Source organism: Mandrillus leucophaeus, unplaced genomic scaffold, assembly GCF_000951045.1.
Source record: "Mandrillus leucophaeus isolate KB7577 unplaced genomic scaffold, Mleu.le_1.0 Scaffold339, whole genome shotgun sequence".
In the NCBI taxonomy this organism is placed as follows: Eukaryota; Metazoa; Chordata; class Mammalia; order Primates; family Cercopithecidae; genus Mandrillus; species Mandrillus leucophaeus.
This window is the reverse complement of record NW_012103576.1, coordinates 2,394,326-2,408,218: the sequence shown is the minus strand read 5'-3', so window position 1 is coordinate 2,408,218 and position 13,893 is coordinate 2,394,326. Positions and strand designations below refer to the sequence as shown.

Sequence of the window (13,893 nt, the reverse complement as noted above, 5' to 3'; positions counted from 1 at the left end):
TCCAACTGCTTAGAGAAACAGTCAAGAGCCTGAAAAGGTACTGACAGCCCTAGCACCAGATCTCACTTTCCTCTGCCATTCGGAAAGTCAGGCAGGTGGGATACAATTCTCCAGAGGCCTCATCCCTGTTACCCTCCACCACAGCCTCACTGGCAGCATGGCTGGCCACTAAGGAAGGTGTCAGTCCAATTTCAGGTTCAGCAAAGGAGGCTTGCCTGAGACTTCAAAAACCACATTGGTAAGAAAGGAACAAAGGCTGTATTTCAGAATCGGACTGTTCTGCCTTTGGGCATTGCAACTAAACTCCACAAATTTAAGCTTGAAATTCATATCCCTCAAGTTCCTCAGAAGGGCCATTCAAAGTAAAGGGAAAGGAACAGGAAAGATGAATTTTTTTTTGTTAGCTTCTTTCTCACAGTCAAAAAATGAGGAACATGACTGACAGAGTGTCCCAAAAGGCAATGAGGTGGGAGGCAGCAGTTTCAACCCAGATTAGCAAGAAGGGCAATGAAAGCATCAGAGCATCCTTATAAAAACAAACAAGCACACCAAAAACCATTGCACTGTTTCCATTATCCCGATTTCAAGTTCCAGAATGTAAGCACTAATGGTTCCCTAAACCACCCAAGCTCCTCCTCGGCAGCCGTCACCAAGCCTGATTGATCTTTTCAAACGAATTTCCGTTACTAGCCACCCCAGATTCTGAGTATTTTTGTCAAAAACAAAAGTCCCAGTGGAAGATTTCAAAGAACCAAGAACTTGAACTAAACCATGAACTTAAACGGGAAGAGACAACACTAATTTGCTAATCTCCAAACAAAACAGAAATGGTAACAGTTTAAAAGCAACAAAAACTAGCAAGCTGATTTGAACCAGAACAAAGTTTCATGTTTTCTGAATCGATCAAACTTGCACCAAACCCTAAGAGTCTAATCAGTTCAAGCTCCTGCAAAGAACACACAGCAAGGCTTGGTTTCACCTGTCTGAAAGCCGACAAGGGAACCACAGAATGAACACCGGATAAGGAGTCAGAGGAACTGACGTCTCCTAATTTTCTTCACTGTTTGATGTTGGTTAAGTCACTTCTACTCTCTTAGCCTCAGCTTGCTTGCCATGAAATTACCAGGCTGGGATCGCCAATATCCCAGGTTTAATAGTCTATGCCAACTGTGGAATTTAGTCTAGTGATGAAACAGATAAAGTCACAATTTAGCCTTAATCTGCAGGAGGCAGAGAGATGGACCATCCCAACTCTCTTAAGGATTCATGTTTCTAGCTTATTTTGAAATATACTTGGCCAGGCATGGTGGCTCACACCAATAATCCTAGCACTTTGCGAGGCCCAGGTGGGAGGATCACTTAACCTCAGGAGTTCAAGACTAGCCTGGGCAAGATAGTGAGACCCCACCTCTTAAATAAATAAATAAATAAATAAAAATTTAAAAAGTTTTTTTTTAAAGAAATACACTTAAGAGTTGGTAACTGTCCCTGTTCAGCCTCAGAAATAACCTAATACTCTTTTTCAGAATGTCTCTCCTGAAAAAAATGTTTCAGGAATAGTTTGTTTTCCTCAAGTGAAAGCTACAGATGAGTTGTGTCGTCCAATAAAAGGAAGAGGGAAGAAATGACAGTGATCTAGTATAGGCTGAGCCCCTATTGCATGTCAGACATGGCAAATTTTACGTAATTTTCTTAATCAATCTTCACAATACAACGCTATATGGTTTTTGTGGTTGTTGTTGTTTTGTTTTTTTTGTTTTGAGACAGGGTCTTGCTCTGTCATGCAGGCTGGAGTGCAGTGACACAATCATAGCTCACTGTAAACTTGAACTCCTGGGCTCAAGTAATCCTCCTATAGTAGACACTTTTATCCTCACTTTACAGGCAAGGAAACTAAGGCTTACTGATGCTAAGTGACTTGCTTACAGTACTTGACTGGTACTGGGATTCGAACTCAGGCAATTTGAATCCATTACTATGACAATATCCTAAGAATTAAAGGAATAATTCTTAATTCACTGATTCGATTGGGTTTGCTTAGTGAATAAATTACATGCTGATTCAAAAGAGTGAAAGTAAATTTCCTTGCATTTATACTGGGTTGACATTTTTTTTTTTAATTTCATTTGACAGTTTGGTATAACGGTTAGGACAACTGGGCTCTGGAGTCAGGCAGACCTGAATTTCTTGAATTCTGTCTTATGGACAAGATACTTAACCATGCTGTGTCTCAAGTTTTCTTATCTGAAAAATGGGGAGGAAGTAGTCCCTACCTTGTCAGGCTGTTGGAAAGTGTCAATGACCTGATAGCATCTCGCATAGTACTTGGCACAAAATGACAACTCAGTAAAGATAGATGAGAGCTATCCTTGTATTCATAAGCAATACAAGAAAGGAAAGGTTATAAAGAAAAATGAAACTGGGATTCACTGAATTTAAGTGCTCTTTGGTTATAGCACAGATATAGTTTGGAAGGTTTTCAGTGGTCCACCCACATTCTCCAAAACTAACCTGCATCTTATGGCAAATCAGCATATTCATGAAGCAACATGAATACGTTAATTGGGGTTTCCTAAAGAGTAGCAAGGAAACTTGTCATGTGCTCTGCTTAGCAGCAGTTCTCCCTAGTTTCCTGGAACCCATTCTTTTAAAGAAAAAGCTCATAAGTAGCATATAGCACTGCTGGAAGTACCAGGCAAGTGAAGGCATCCTGCTTCCCCCCAATTCTTCAAGCCCTGGCTTCTTTCCCATTCATCTGTAGTCCTCTTCTCAGATTCCCTTCTGTCCTTCCCCAGTTTATTCTGGTTTTACCAGGATTCTTCCTCTGGCACTAGCTCTGTTTCTGCTCATCAGCATCAAGTAGTGTCTATGGAATGTGCACCTGGCACGACACTAGGTGAAATAGAAAGTCATCCAAGAGTTAATGAAAAAGACATGTGATCCATGGCCAAACAGATCTAAGATACACAGGTAGACTAGAGTTTTGGCAACACAGTAAATGCAGGTATAATGCAGGATGACTTGGTTGATTTCAGAGCACAAAAGAGTTTGTTCATCTAGTTAATGACATGCATACTGAAAAATTTTTACAAACTGTACTAATGTCTGCAACTTAATCTGAAATGCATAAAGGAATGGATAGATGAATAGGTGATAAAGCAAATACAACAAAATGTTCATTATAGAATCTAAATGGTGAGTATCTGGGTGTTCACTGTATAATTCGTTTAACTTTTCTCTATATTTGAATATTTTCACAATAAATGGTTGAGAAAAAGGAGAGGGGGAAAGGGATATGGCTTATTCAACCACAAGTGTTTCAGAACAAAATAATTATAATTATATAGAAAAGTATAAAGCAAATAGGGCAAAATAACAACAATTGGTGAATCTGAGCAAATGGTACATAAGAATTCTTGTATGATGCTTGCAATTTTTCTATATTTAAAAGTACTTCAAACTAAAAAGTTAAAAGATAATTTGTTGAGCACCAACCTCTTTTACCTAGTGTCTCAGTTGTCATCTTCAGTAGTGAGGGCATTAGGTTAATAGTAGAGATATTGGAAACAATGGTGGAAGGGCGGGTAAAAATAACAGTCACAGATATATCTTGGGGGCCTACTATATGCAAGACACTGTGCTAGGCACTTTGGGGGATTCAAAGAAGTAAAAAAACACAGTCCGTTCCCTGAGAGGGCTCCCAGTGTAAGTAAAGGAATGCCAAAGCAGTGTCTGAAAGGGTAACTGACTGGAGCAGAGTTCTGTAAGACAGAAGTATAAAGATTAGAAAGGTAGGTTGGAGCCAGATTGCAGACAGTACTAAAGGTCAGGCTGAAGAGTTTGGACGTCATCCTATGGATAATGGCAAGCCATTTACAGTATCTGAGTCAGGGAAAGAACATGATCTAAAACTGACCAGCTAGATGGTACAATTTGTTTGGGCACAGGTACCCTTCAACATGCGTTTGTTTTATATTCATGTACATCTGGTACGTGTATCTACTTCCCATACCTGGATGTGACATTTACGGATTTCCAACATGCTGGTTGCTGCTTATTTTTCAAACAGCCACTCCCTGACATCTCTTCAGCCTCTTTCCCTTTTCCTCCCCCAAATCCCAAGGGCAGCGGACCAGCACGTGCCTCAGCCCTGCTGACTCAGCAAGCAATAACTAAGCCTCATAGAATGTTTTTGAAATGAAGCTGCTGTGCTTCAAAACTGATTTCTTTCCTTCATGATAATCAAACCTCAATTACTGCTGGAATCACTGATTTGAGTTGGAAAGAATGAATATTCATCTAAGTAACATGTGAAGGAGTGCAGGAAGTTATGTCCTGTGTGCAGAAGGAAACAATTGTTCAAAGTGATCTCTGTGTATGGAAAGAAACCCTAACAGAGACGGCATTGCTGAATAGTGGCAAGTGATTAGGGTAAAACCTCTCAAAGACTGCCAAAATAGAAAGTGGACTTTATAATCCTTTGGATATATACCCAGTAATGGGATTGCTTGGGTCAAATGGTATTTCTGGTTCTAGATCTTTGACCATGGCACATGTATACGTATGTAACAAACCTGCACGTTCTGCACATGTATCCTAAAACTTAAAGTAAAATTTTAAAAAAAGGAAAAATAAAAAATTTCCTGATGTCTATGATTGTATTGTAGTTATATATGGAATATTCTTTTTTTTCTAGGAGATTAAAATAAAATATTCAGAAATGATGAAGTATCATGTTAAAATTTTATTCTCAAATGGTTATTTAAAGAATATTCCTTACACCATTCTTTTAACTTTTTTCTAAATTGAAAGTATTTCAAAATAAAAATAATAAAATTTTAAAAAAAGAAAGTGGAGTTTGTCTTCAGTTTTTCACCCCACGAAGTCCATCCTCCAGTGCAATCATGTTACTCCCCCCATTTAAAACCCTGTGTTCACTCATCCCTACATATAGGACAATGGCCATACTTCTTAGCAAGCTGACTTACTTCACCCAACCAGCCACAGGATACCTTCCCAGACTCTTATCCCGTTCCCCTTTCCCACTTTCATTGGTTCACACACAATATCTTACCTTTTTCTGAACTATCCAGTTTTACACATTTGACTGCCTTGCGTGTGTTGGTGGTCCCTCTGCCTGGAATCCTTGCCTATCACCTCTTTGTCCACATAGAGACTAGGCAATGCCCCGCATCCTTTATGATTCAACAGTTAGACTCTGATCTCTAAGCTGTCCACCCCCAGCTGTAATTCCCTCCACCATATTCCCAGAACACCTTCTCTCTCTTTTGGGTACCTTTCACATCAGAATATAATCACTGGTTTGAGTGTCTATCTCCCCTATTAGACTGTGAGCTCCTTAAGGGCAGGGATTACATCACATCAAATTCATTATTATAGTCCTGGTGCTTAGCATAGGGTCTGGTCCTGTATATATGCTCAAATGTCTATTGAATGAATGAGTTTGAACATAAAGTACTCCTTGAAGTCAAACTCAGAATCTCTTGAAAGGTGAAAATTAGAATGGTATGTGACCAGAGTAATCCTAATGAAGTATGTTTGAGGACCTGACTGAAGAAAAGCTGATAGGAGGACACCTTATGGGGGCTTATTGTGGGGCAGTTTCTATCCCAGGAAACACTCACTAGCAGTTGTTGCTGGCTAAAAATGAAGAGCAGCTGGAGCAGATGACAAGGGCCCTTACTGGGGATTTCTCCATCCTTATCTTTCACAGTTCACCACTAAAGCAATGTTGTTCTCTGAAGTAACATTTTCCACAGTGTCTCAATTCTCCTGAATGACTGCCATATTCGTTTGTGCTCTGCCTACCGCGGCATTTAGACCAGCTTTGTTAAAGTGTGGTCACTGAAAGCTCTTCGATTCTTCCACTCACCTATCATTATCATGCCAAGGAACAACGTTTTGTGAGTAAGAGACCACTAAAAAACAGAGCACCAAAAAGGGGAGTGAAGCAGAGCTAATAAAAACTATCTTTTTTCTCCTCCTAGATTGCCAATGTATTTCACTATGTTTCCATCCTACAGTGTTTTATACTATGTTTCAGTAAAGGCAAAAAATAAAAATAAAAAAAAATAAAAGGAAAATTAAGACTTCAGCAAAACTTTACACTTTGTTGGAAAGAAAAAAAGGAAGCAATATTGAGGAATAGAACATAAATCTTTAGACATATGATCAGTAGCCATTTCTGAAAAGTACACATCTGGACTGTTTTAAACAAATAGCAAAAAGCAATTAGGTCTTTCTGACTAAACTGAGGTGTATGCTAATTTCTTTTTTTAAACTAAGTCTGTTTTGATCTTCAAAAATGTCAAACTGGTAAACACTTTACTTTTTTTGTACATATAAATCTAAGAGCCAAGCCTAGCTTGAGGAAGATTTAAGAGACATAAAATTTGTCTGAGGTGTCTGCCAAATCTCTGCAGCAGAGACAGAAACCCTGGAAAAGCTGACACAATCATAACTCTCACATCACCAGCAGGCTTGTGCAGGGCTGGGAAGCACAGAAAGTCACTGTTCCTTCTCTCACACTGTTTGTAAACAGAGAAGTAGATCATTTGCTTATCAGCTATCTGGTAGCTCATTTTTGCCTAGATATCTCACCGAGGAAAAAAAAAAGAACACATCCCCACGGGTACATATCTCAATTTTCAGCTGGGTGAATTTTCATTTATAAGATGGGCCCGCTTGTGAAAATTTTTCTTTTATTTGCTCTTGAATGCTCTTACTCTTGTGTGCTTGCTTGCTCTCTCCCTCCCTCGTTCTTTGTCTTTTTGTTCAGAAGGCATTAAAAGGGGTATTTGTGAGTATCTAGTGCAGTGCCTAACGAAGTGCTTTCACATAGTAAGCCTACAATAATTCATCGAATGAAGTGAAACCCTACCCGTAATTTCTACGTTCAACTTATTTGATCATGTAGCAGGAAAACCATAGATTTTTTTCCTGGAGTATTTAAAAGTAACAATTCCTTATAAAGAAATATTTTATTCAGATGACTCATGCTTAGGAATTCTGTTCCTTAAAAATCACCCATTTTTGCACAACGGGTACTATTTGTAAGGAAAACGAAGGGAAGACTACACTTCAGGATTCTGAATGACCACTGATACATTATTGTAGAGAAAATCAGATATCCTACATACACTCGATTGTATGTCGTTATGGTAATGCACTACATATGTCTAAAATCACTTAACAATGCAAGAATATAGTGCACACATGGGCTGCATTCTGTAAGTAGGATTAACTATTGAATTCAACCAAGGTCTTCCCTGGGGACAGATTGCTGGAAAATACATCTACATGACATTTAAAAAAATAAATTAACCAACGACATTGGCTCCCATGAGACACATTGTTTCTTGTACATTCAATTATTTCACAGTTTTCTGTACCTCTCTGCTGACATCCCCATCCCAAATGACATAGAATTTCAAAAAATAAAGAAAAACAGAGCAACTGGAGCTATTCCATCTCTCCTGTATGAAGTGTTATGTACACAAAGGAAAGATTTCTGTACATGAGCACAGTGTGAACCACGACACGGTGAGATCATGTCGGTTTGCGGCTGTTCTTGTTATGCTGTGGTCACATGTAAGTTGCCCAAGGGAGTGTACAAAGCCTGTTTTCTTCCTGACAAGGACCAGCAGGGATTGCTGGAAAGTAAAGAGAACAGAGTTATGGCAGGAGGTTTTAAATTTTCTCTTTAAAAAATGCTCTTTATTATAACTTTTCTTCTCGCTTTGGTGTATTTAGTTTTCCTCATCTGTAAAACAGGAATAACTATTTTATGTATTTAATATTTTTGCTGAGAATTAAATACCAGTAGATTGCCTGGCATACAATAGCTAATCCACACAGTCCACATCAACATTGGCTAACATTAATTAAACACCTATTATGTGCCTGGTACTGGCAAAAGACCCCCCAAAAAGGTAAATCATAGAAGGTAAAACTGATACTAGAGGAGCAAGCAGGGAGCTGATTTTCAAAGTTTTTATCAGCCAGTCTAAGAAGTTTGGATATTATCCTGAAAACAAAGGACAGCCTTTGAACTATTTTATAGAGAGGCTGGATAGCTTTAGATTTGTGACTTACAAAAATCATTCTGTCAGCATTGGTAAAGAGTGGACTAGAAGAGAAGCAGGCTAGAGGCAGCAGTAATCCAGGCTAGAAGTGATGCATGTGTGTTGGGGGGTGGAAGGTATGCCCCCAACTAAGACAATGGTGGACACCGGGAAAACATTTTTAAATAACTTTTTTTTTTTGAGACAGAGTCTCAGTCTGTCTCCCAGGCTGGAGTGTGGTGGTGCAATCTCGGCTCACTACAACCTCCGCCTCTTGGGTTAAAGCAATTCTCCTGCCTCAGTCTCCCGAGTAGCTGGGATTACAGGCGCATGCCATCATGCCCGGCTCATTTTTGTATTTTTAGTAGAGACGGGGTTTCCCCATGTTTGACCTAAGGTGATCCGCCCGCCCTGGCCTCCCAAAGTGCTGGGATTAAAGGTGTAAGCCACTGTGCCTGGCCAACATAACTTTTTAAAAATTAACAAATATACTGTAGATTAGAAAATAAAAATATGCAAAAGGTTAAAAGTAGAAGTCATATGCAAACTTACTATTTGTAGCAAACCCTTATTAATATTTTTTGTGTGTTTACCATTACAGGATTTTTCCTATGTATGCCTACACAGATGTATGTGTGTGTGTGTGTGTGTGTGTGTGTGTGTGTGTGTGTGTGTCTGTGTTATGTATACGTTTTTAAACTGGGATATGCCACTCTGTACTGAGAGTTTTATGATGTGAATTTTCTCTTAATATATCATAAACAATTTTCCAGATCATTAAATATTGTTTGGTAAAATCAACTTACAAGACTACTTAGTAATCCATTCTATAAATGCACCACAATTGATTTCATTCAAACCGCTAGTACTGTACATTTAAGATGTTCTTTTTTTCTTTTTTTGTTGTTTTTGCTATTAGTATAAACAACTCTGGGATAGATGTACTGAGTATTAAATTTTTCAAAACATCATGATTGTTTCCTCAGCACAGAGCCCTAGAAGTTGAAGTGGTAGGTTAAAAGCTGTATTCCATTAAGGTTTCTGATACATATTGATGAATTGCTCTCCAGAAAAGCTGTATCAATTTATAGTCCCAGTAGCAGAGTCTATGAGTAGGAGATGAACTTGAGAGTGATGTCAAGGACGGAGTGCACTGGACTTGGGTGGGTAGAAGGGATGTTTCCTGGCAAAGTATCAGGGCAGAAGGAAGGTGAACTCTGTCAAGAGCAGCAAAGTAATAGGCAGGGCTAAGGAATAGGTGTCTGGATAGGTAAATGATAAGAAAGAAAAAGGCAAGATAACCGGGGAGAGTGAAGAAAAGAGGGGAAAAGTAGGTCTTTAGTGAAATTATGGGCACTTTAATTTACTGCTTTCTTCAGCAAAAGTAGCAAATGTAGCAAACAGCTAGTCTTTTCACAGCATTTGGCACTTTGTGCTACCAAGGTCCCCAGTTATATTCATGCAAATCTGTTTACCAATTCTTTTCACCCAATAATCATTTATTAGGTGACTACCATGTGTCAAGTGCTGTTCTGGATGCTATGGGTATGGAGATGAATGAAACCTCGTCCCTGCCCTCAAGGAGCTTCCAGTCTAGTAGTGGGGAAGACAGAAACATCCACAGACCGACACCCTACAGTGTGGTACAGGCTAGGACAGAGGTAAGTGCAGGGTCCTGTGGAAGCCAGAGGCCTAATATTGCTTTGTGCGTGCATTCATGTACGTTGGGCAAGGGCTGTTGGGAAGGCTTCACAGAGGTATTGACATACGAGCTGAGTCTTAAAGGCTGAGGAATTTCTTGCATGTCTAAGGGTCACAGATCATAGTCATATTCCTAATCAGTGCCTTGAATATTTGTGCTACTGCTCTCAAAGACACCGAGTAAGGTGGGAAGGATGTTTGTGTGTAATCCAAATCCATTCGAGTGGTAACTATAGCTTCCACTGTCATCTTAATGAACACAGAAACATAGCAGGTTTTGGCAATATTATCGCTCCCCACAGAATATAAAGGACAAAAGGCAAGGGAGGCATGCAGACTTTTAAAACAATTCTGGTAACACTGACATAATAATATTAACATCCACCAAGTACTAATAATTTTACCTCCTAAATGTTTCTCGAATCTGTTCCCTCCTCTCACCTAACACTCTTGGGTCTTTATTGTCTCTCTGTGGAACAGAGTAGCAGCCTCATCATGTCCACCTCCACTGTATCCTTCCCACTGTCATTGTCCTTAAAGTAAAAATCTGATCATGGTGCTCTTCTAAAACATGTTAATGGTTTCTTATGGCCTACAAGCAGCACTTCTCAAATTTCAGTCATTTGAGTATTACTTAGTGATTTTTACCATATTCACACACAATGTGTTCTATTATTACTTAACATTTGTCTTTAAATGAACTGAAAACTGGTTCACTTTCTATTTTTATGAAGTAAAATCTAAAGTAATCTTAGATGTGACGGCTTAGTTCAGTTTTATGTTTTTTAAGACATATTTGAATATGTAACTAGTAAAATTAAAATGTTTGTGGGAGCACAATGTAACTACCACTGGCAGATGCCCTACGTTTTAATAACCACTGACCTATGGGGGCGCATTCCAACTTAGGATTGCAATCAAGATTCTTCACAACTCAGCCCCCACCTCTTTCCAGACTCTTCTCCTACCCATTACACTTCCCTTTTCCTCAACAATCTGCACTCCAGCCATGCTGAATTCTTCCGCATTGAATGAACATGCCCTACTCTTACACAGCCACACATCTTTCACAGACTGACTCCTCTACCTGGAATGCCTCCCCTCCACTCCTTCCCTGCCTGGGGCAAACTCACTATCCTTTAAGACCTATCTGTCATGTCACCTCTGCAAGGAAGCCTTCTCCCTGAGTCTCCCTTACAGTAAGTCACACCTTCCTTTATCCCTCCATAGCACTTTGTACCTGTCTATGTTATACTACACACTACAGTATCTCAGAACTGTGGACATCTAACTCCCCAACTAGACCCCAGGAAGAGTTCACACCTTGTACTTCATTGTTTCTCCAATACTTCACGTGGGCAGAGGTCATGAAAGAGATCTAGTGTCCCAGGTAACTTGTTAAAATGCTAAAATAAGATAAATCCAAAGTACTATCAAGGTTCAAATAGCTTAGAGGTATGATATGTGTTATAAAGAGAATCATCTAATTCAGAAACAGCCATACTAACTATGGTTTTGGCAGACACAATTAGCTACAGTTGCAATGACAGTTAATTTGGTTTTGGCAGCTACTTTACAGCAAATACTTTCTGACATAGAAATCTGAAGTGAATCATTTGGGTTTTGATCAGGATGATCAACTATACCTATCTCTCTTTACCACAACTGGAAAGTCAAAAACAAGAATGAACATTGGGAGCAGCAAACCATGTTGAACAGAGTATGGGCTTTGGAGTCAGAAATCTGTATACTCAAACCTCAACTTATAATCTATGTGACTTAAGTAGATTGTTTAACTTCTGTGCATTTTACTGTTTTCTTCTAGAAAAAAAAAACAGGAATAATAGTATCTACTTCATAACTCTCTTAAGATAATGCAACAAAGTATTTATGATGATGACTAGGACATTATGTGTGTTCAATAAATAGCAGTCATTATTGTCACCCAATGAGATGACTACAATTCAGATAATGTGATGCACGGGGACAGCAAATGCATTTCTTAAGAAAATAAATTGATGTCTCTAGGCTTTAAAGTTGACAGCTACAGACTGTAGCTAAGAATAGCTACAAACAAAACATCTGCAAGACAAGCTTCTTCTTGGATTTAAACTCACACCTGGAACATACCATCACACTTCTTTGTGTTCTCCAAGAATTGATCTCAAATCAGGTTCCCTAGGATGAAAAGAAAAATCATCCAATCTTAATTTTTGCCTTCAATTTATTTGATACAGAATAATATCCAAACTATGTGTATGTTTCAAAGTGTCATGTTATTATGACCCCAATCTTCTTCATCCTATTTATTTCCCAGTATATTTGTGCTGATCTCTTTTATTCCAATCAGGCAAGCCCACCTGTCTCACAGTGCTCCCTCTTCTGTTTACCCTTCTCAAAGTCCAATCTCAGTAGCAGGAAGCATTTTCTCCCTCCTCTTTGACAACTTCAAATCCCCTGTACTCCGCTGGAGCCCAAATTAAAATTCACCTCCTTCACAAAGCCTGAAAGCGGGATGAGGGCTTCAGCACTTCCCGGGTTAGGCTTGAACTTCCATAGATGAACTCACCACCCCCATCAGTATGCTCTTCCACTGACCCCCTTAGCATTTTTTGCACGCGTTTGTAATAATACAATGATTAATACGGTCTGTTTCACAGGGTCTACTTTATTCTGTAGAATAAAGGTGTACCCCCTAAATGTTTGTCAACATTAGTGCTATCTGTCTTTGCTAGAAACCCCTAAAGCGCTGGGTTTTTATAACCAGTCTAACTTGCCTTTTACTCTCATCCGAACCCTGTACTGAACCTTAAACACACATTTCTCAAAAGCGAGATTCCTTCCCTCTTTTGCTTCCCATCCCTTCTAGAAATTGAGGGGAAACCCTTCCCACTCCAAAGACCTGGTGGGGGAAGTGGCAGGTGGCTGAGGGGCCAGTAAAGAGATGGCGAGCAATTAACGAGGCAAAAAGAGAAAGTTTGAAAAAAAGTCACGCCCTGGGCATGGCCAGGAATTCCCATGCCCCAGAGGAAATGGGGAGTGTAGCGCAGGGAGGGTTATGTGCCCAAACATGAAATACAAATTGAGGGAAAAGAGGAAAGAGATCACCCAACTCCTGCGGTAAGAATTAAAGTCCAGTCACCGCCTAGGCAAAACCCTGGACGCGAACCCCAACTTCGGACCTCTGAGGAGACACAGCGCCAGGGGCAGGCGGGCGGCGTTGTGGGAAAAGAAAAGGGGCGGGCGAGTTGGAAGAAAAAAAAAAAAAGAGCAAAGAGAGCGCGCTCCCGGGCTCATGAGAACTGGCGCCTAGAGCTCAAAAGCCCACCCCGGACTCCCAGTCCCTACACCCCCTCCCCTGCAGAGGCGGAGCTGGGCGGAGTTAGGCGCTGAGGACCGCGGCCCCGGAAGCACCCTCCTCCCTAGGCCCCCTCAGTCCCACAGTCCCCAGCCACGGCCACTGGGGCTTTCTGCCTCTCTGACCTCCAGCTCCCCGGCTACCGAAGCGCTAGTCCTTAAACAGCTGCGGAAAATCAGGTTGGCGCGGCAGCTCCTGGGCGCGTAGTGCCCTCGCTGCGCCCCACGCCGCGCCACTCTCGTCCGAAATGCCCGCCTCGCGCCTCCAGGCCTAGACCCGGCACTCCGACCCAAGGCTGGACTCTCACCCACAAGGTGCCCACTGCGGCGTCTCCCATTGGCTACTGGTCACCGGGGAAGCCGGAGGCCCGAGCCCATGGCTTCATGGGAAATGTAGTTTGAGGTCGCTGAAGGCTGTTCTTCCTGAGGGTATCCCGTATAGACATTGGCGGAGAGACGCAAGTGAAGACCGAGAATTATGGGAGATGGAGTCGCGGTACACTTACTTCGCTAAACACACAATTCTTCCCCTCCCCTTCCGATTGTCCCTGGCGTTCAGACGGGGAAGGGCATTCTGGGTATTGTAGTTTAGAATGCACTGTCTTAGAGAATCTCTCTTGGGGTTATGGCTTTGTGCTTGTGGGGACAGAGGAAGGCTCTAGATTTATTTTCATGTCAGTTAAGCTCTTAGCATTTTGCGGGAAGCACTTTCAATCGTCATTTGAAATTGTTATTGAGTTTTAAGTGTTTT

The 13,893-nt window shown here is 40.7% G+C and overlaps 1 protein-coding gene across 3 annotated transcripts in view; it reads right to left on the bottom strand.

The window, feature by feature from the left end:
- ENOX2 (ecto-NOX disulfide-thiol exchanger 2) overlaps window positions 1-13,537 on the bottom strand; it is a 291,251-nt gene extending 277,714 nt beyond the window's left edge. For 2 of the 3 annotated variants that reach the window (XM_011988827.1, XM_011988828.1), the window contains exons 1-2: window positions 13,269-13,537; window positions 11,916-11,963 (exon numbers count right to left, since the gene is read on the bottom strand). Coding sequence is in view for 1 of the 3 variants with exons in the window: in XM_011988825.1 (XP_011844215.1) it covers window positions 11,916-11,918 (3 nt within the window). In the remaining 2 variants the exon portion in view is untranslated. The remainder of the gene's footprint in view (window positions 1-11,915; window positions 11,964-13,268) is intronic. The other variant, XM_011988825.1, reaches the window with a different exon arrangement.
- Between the last annotated feature and the right edge of the window lie 356 nt (window positions 13,538-13,893).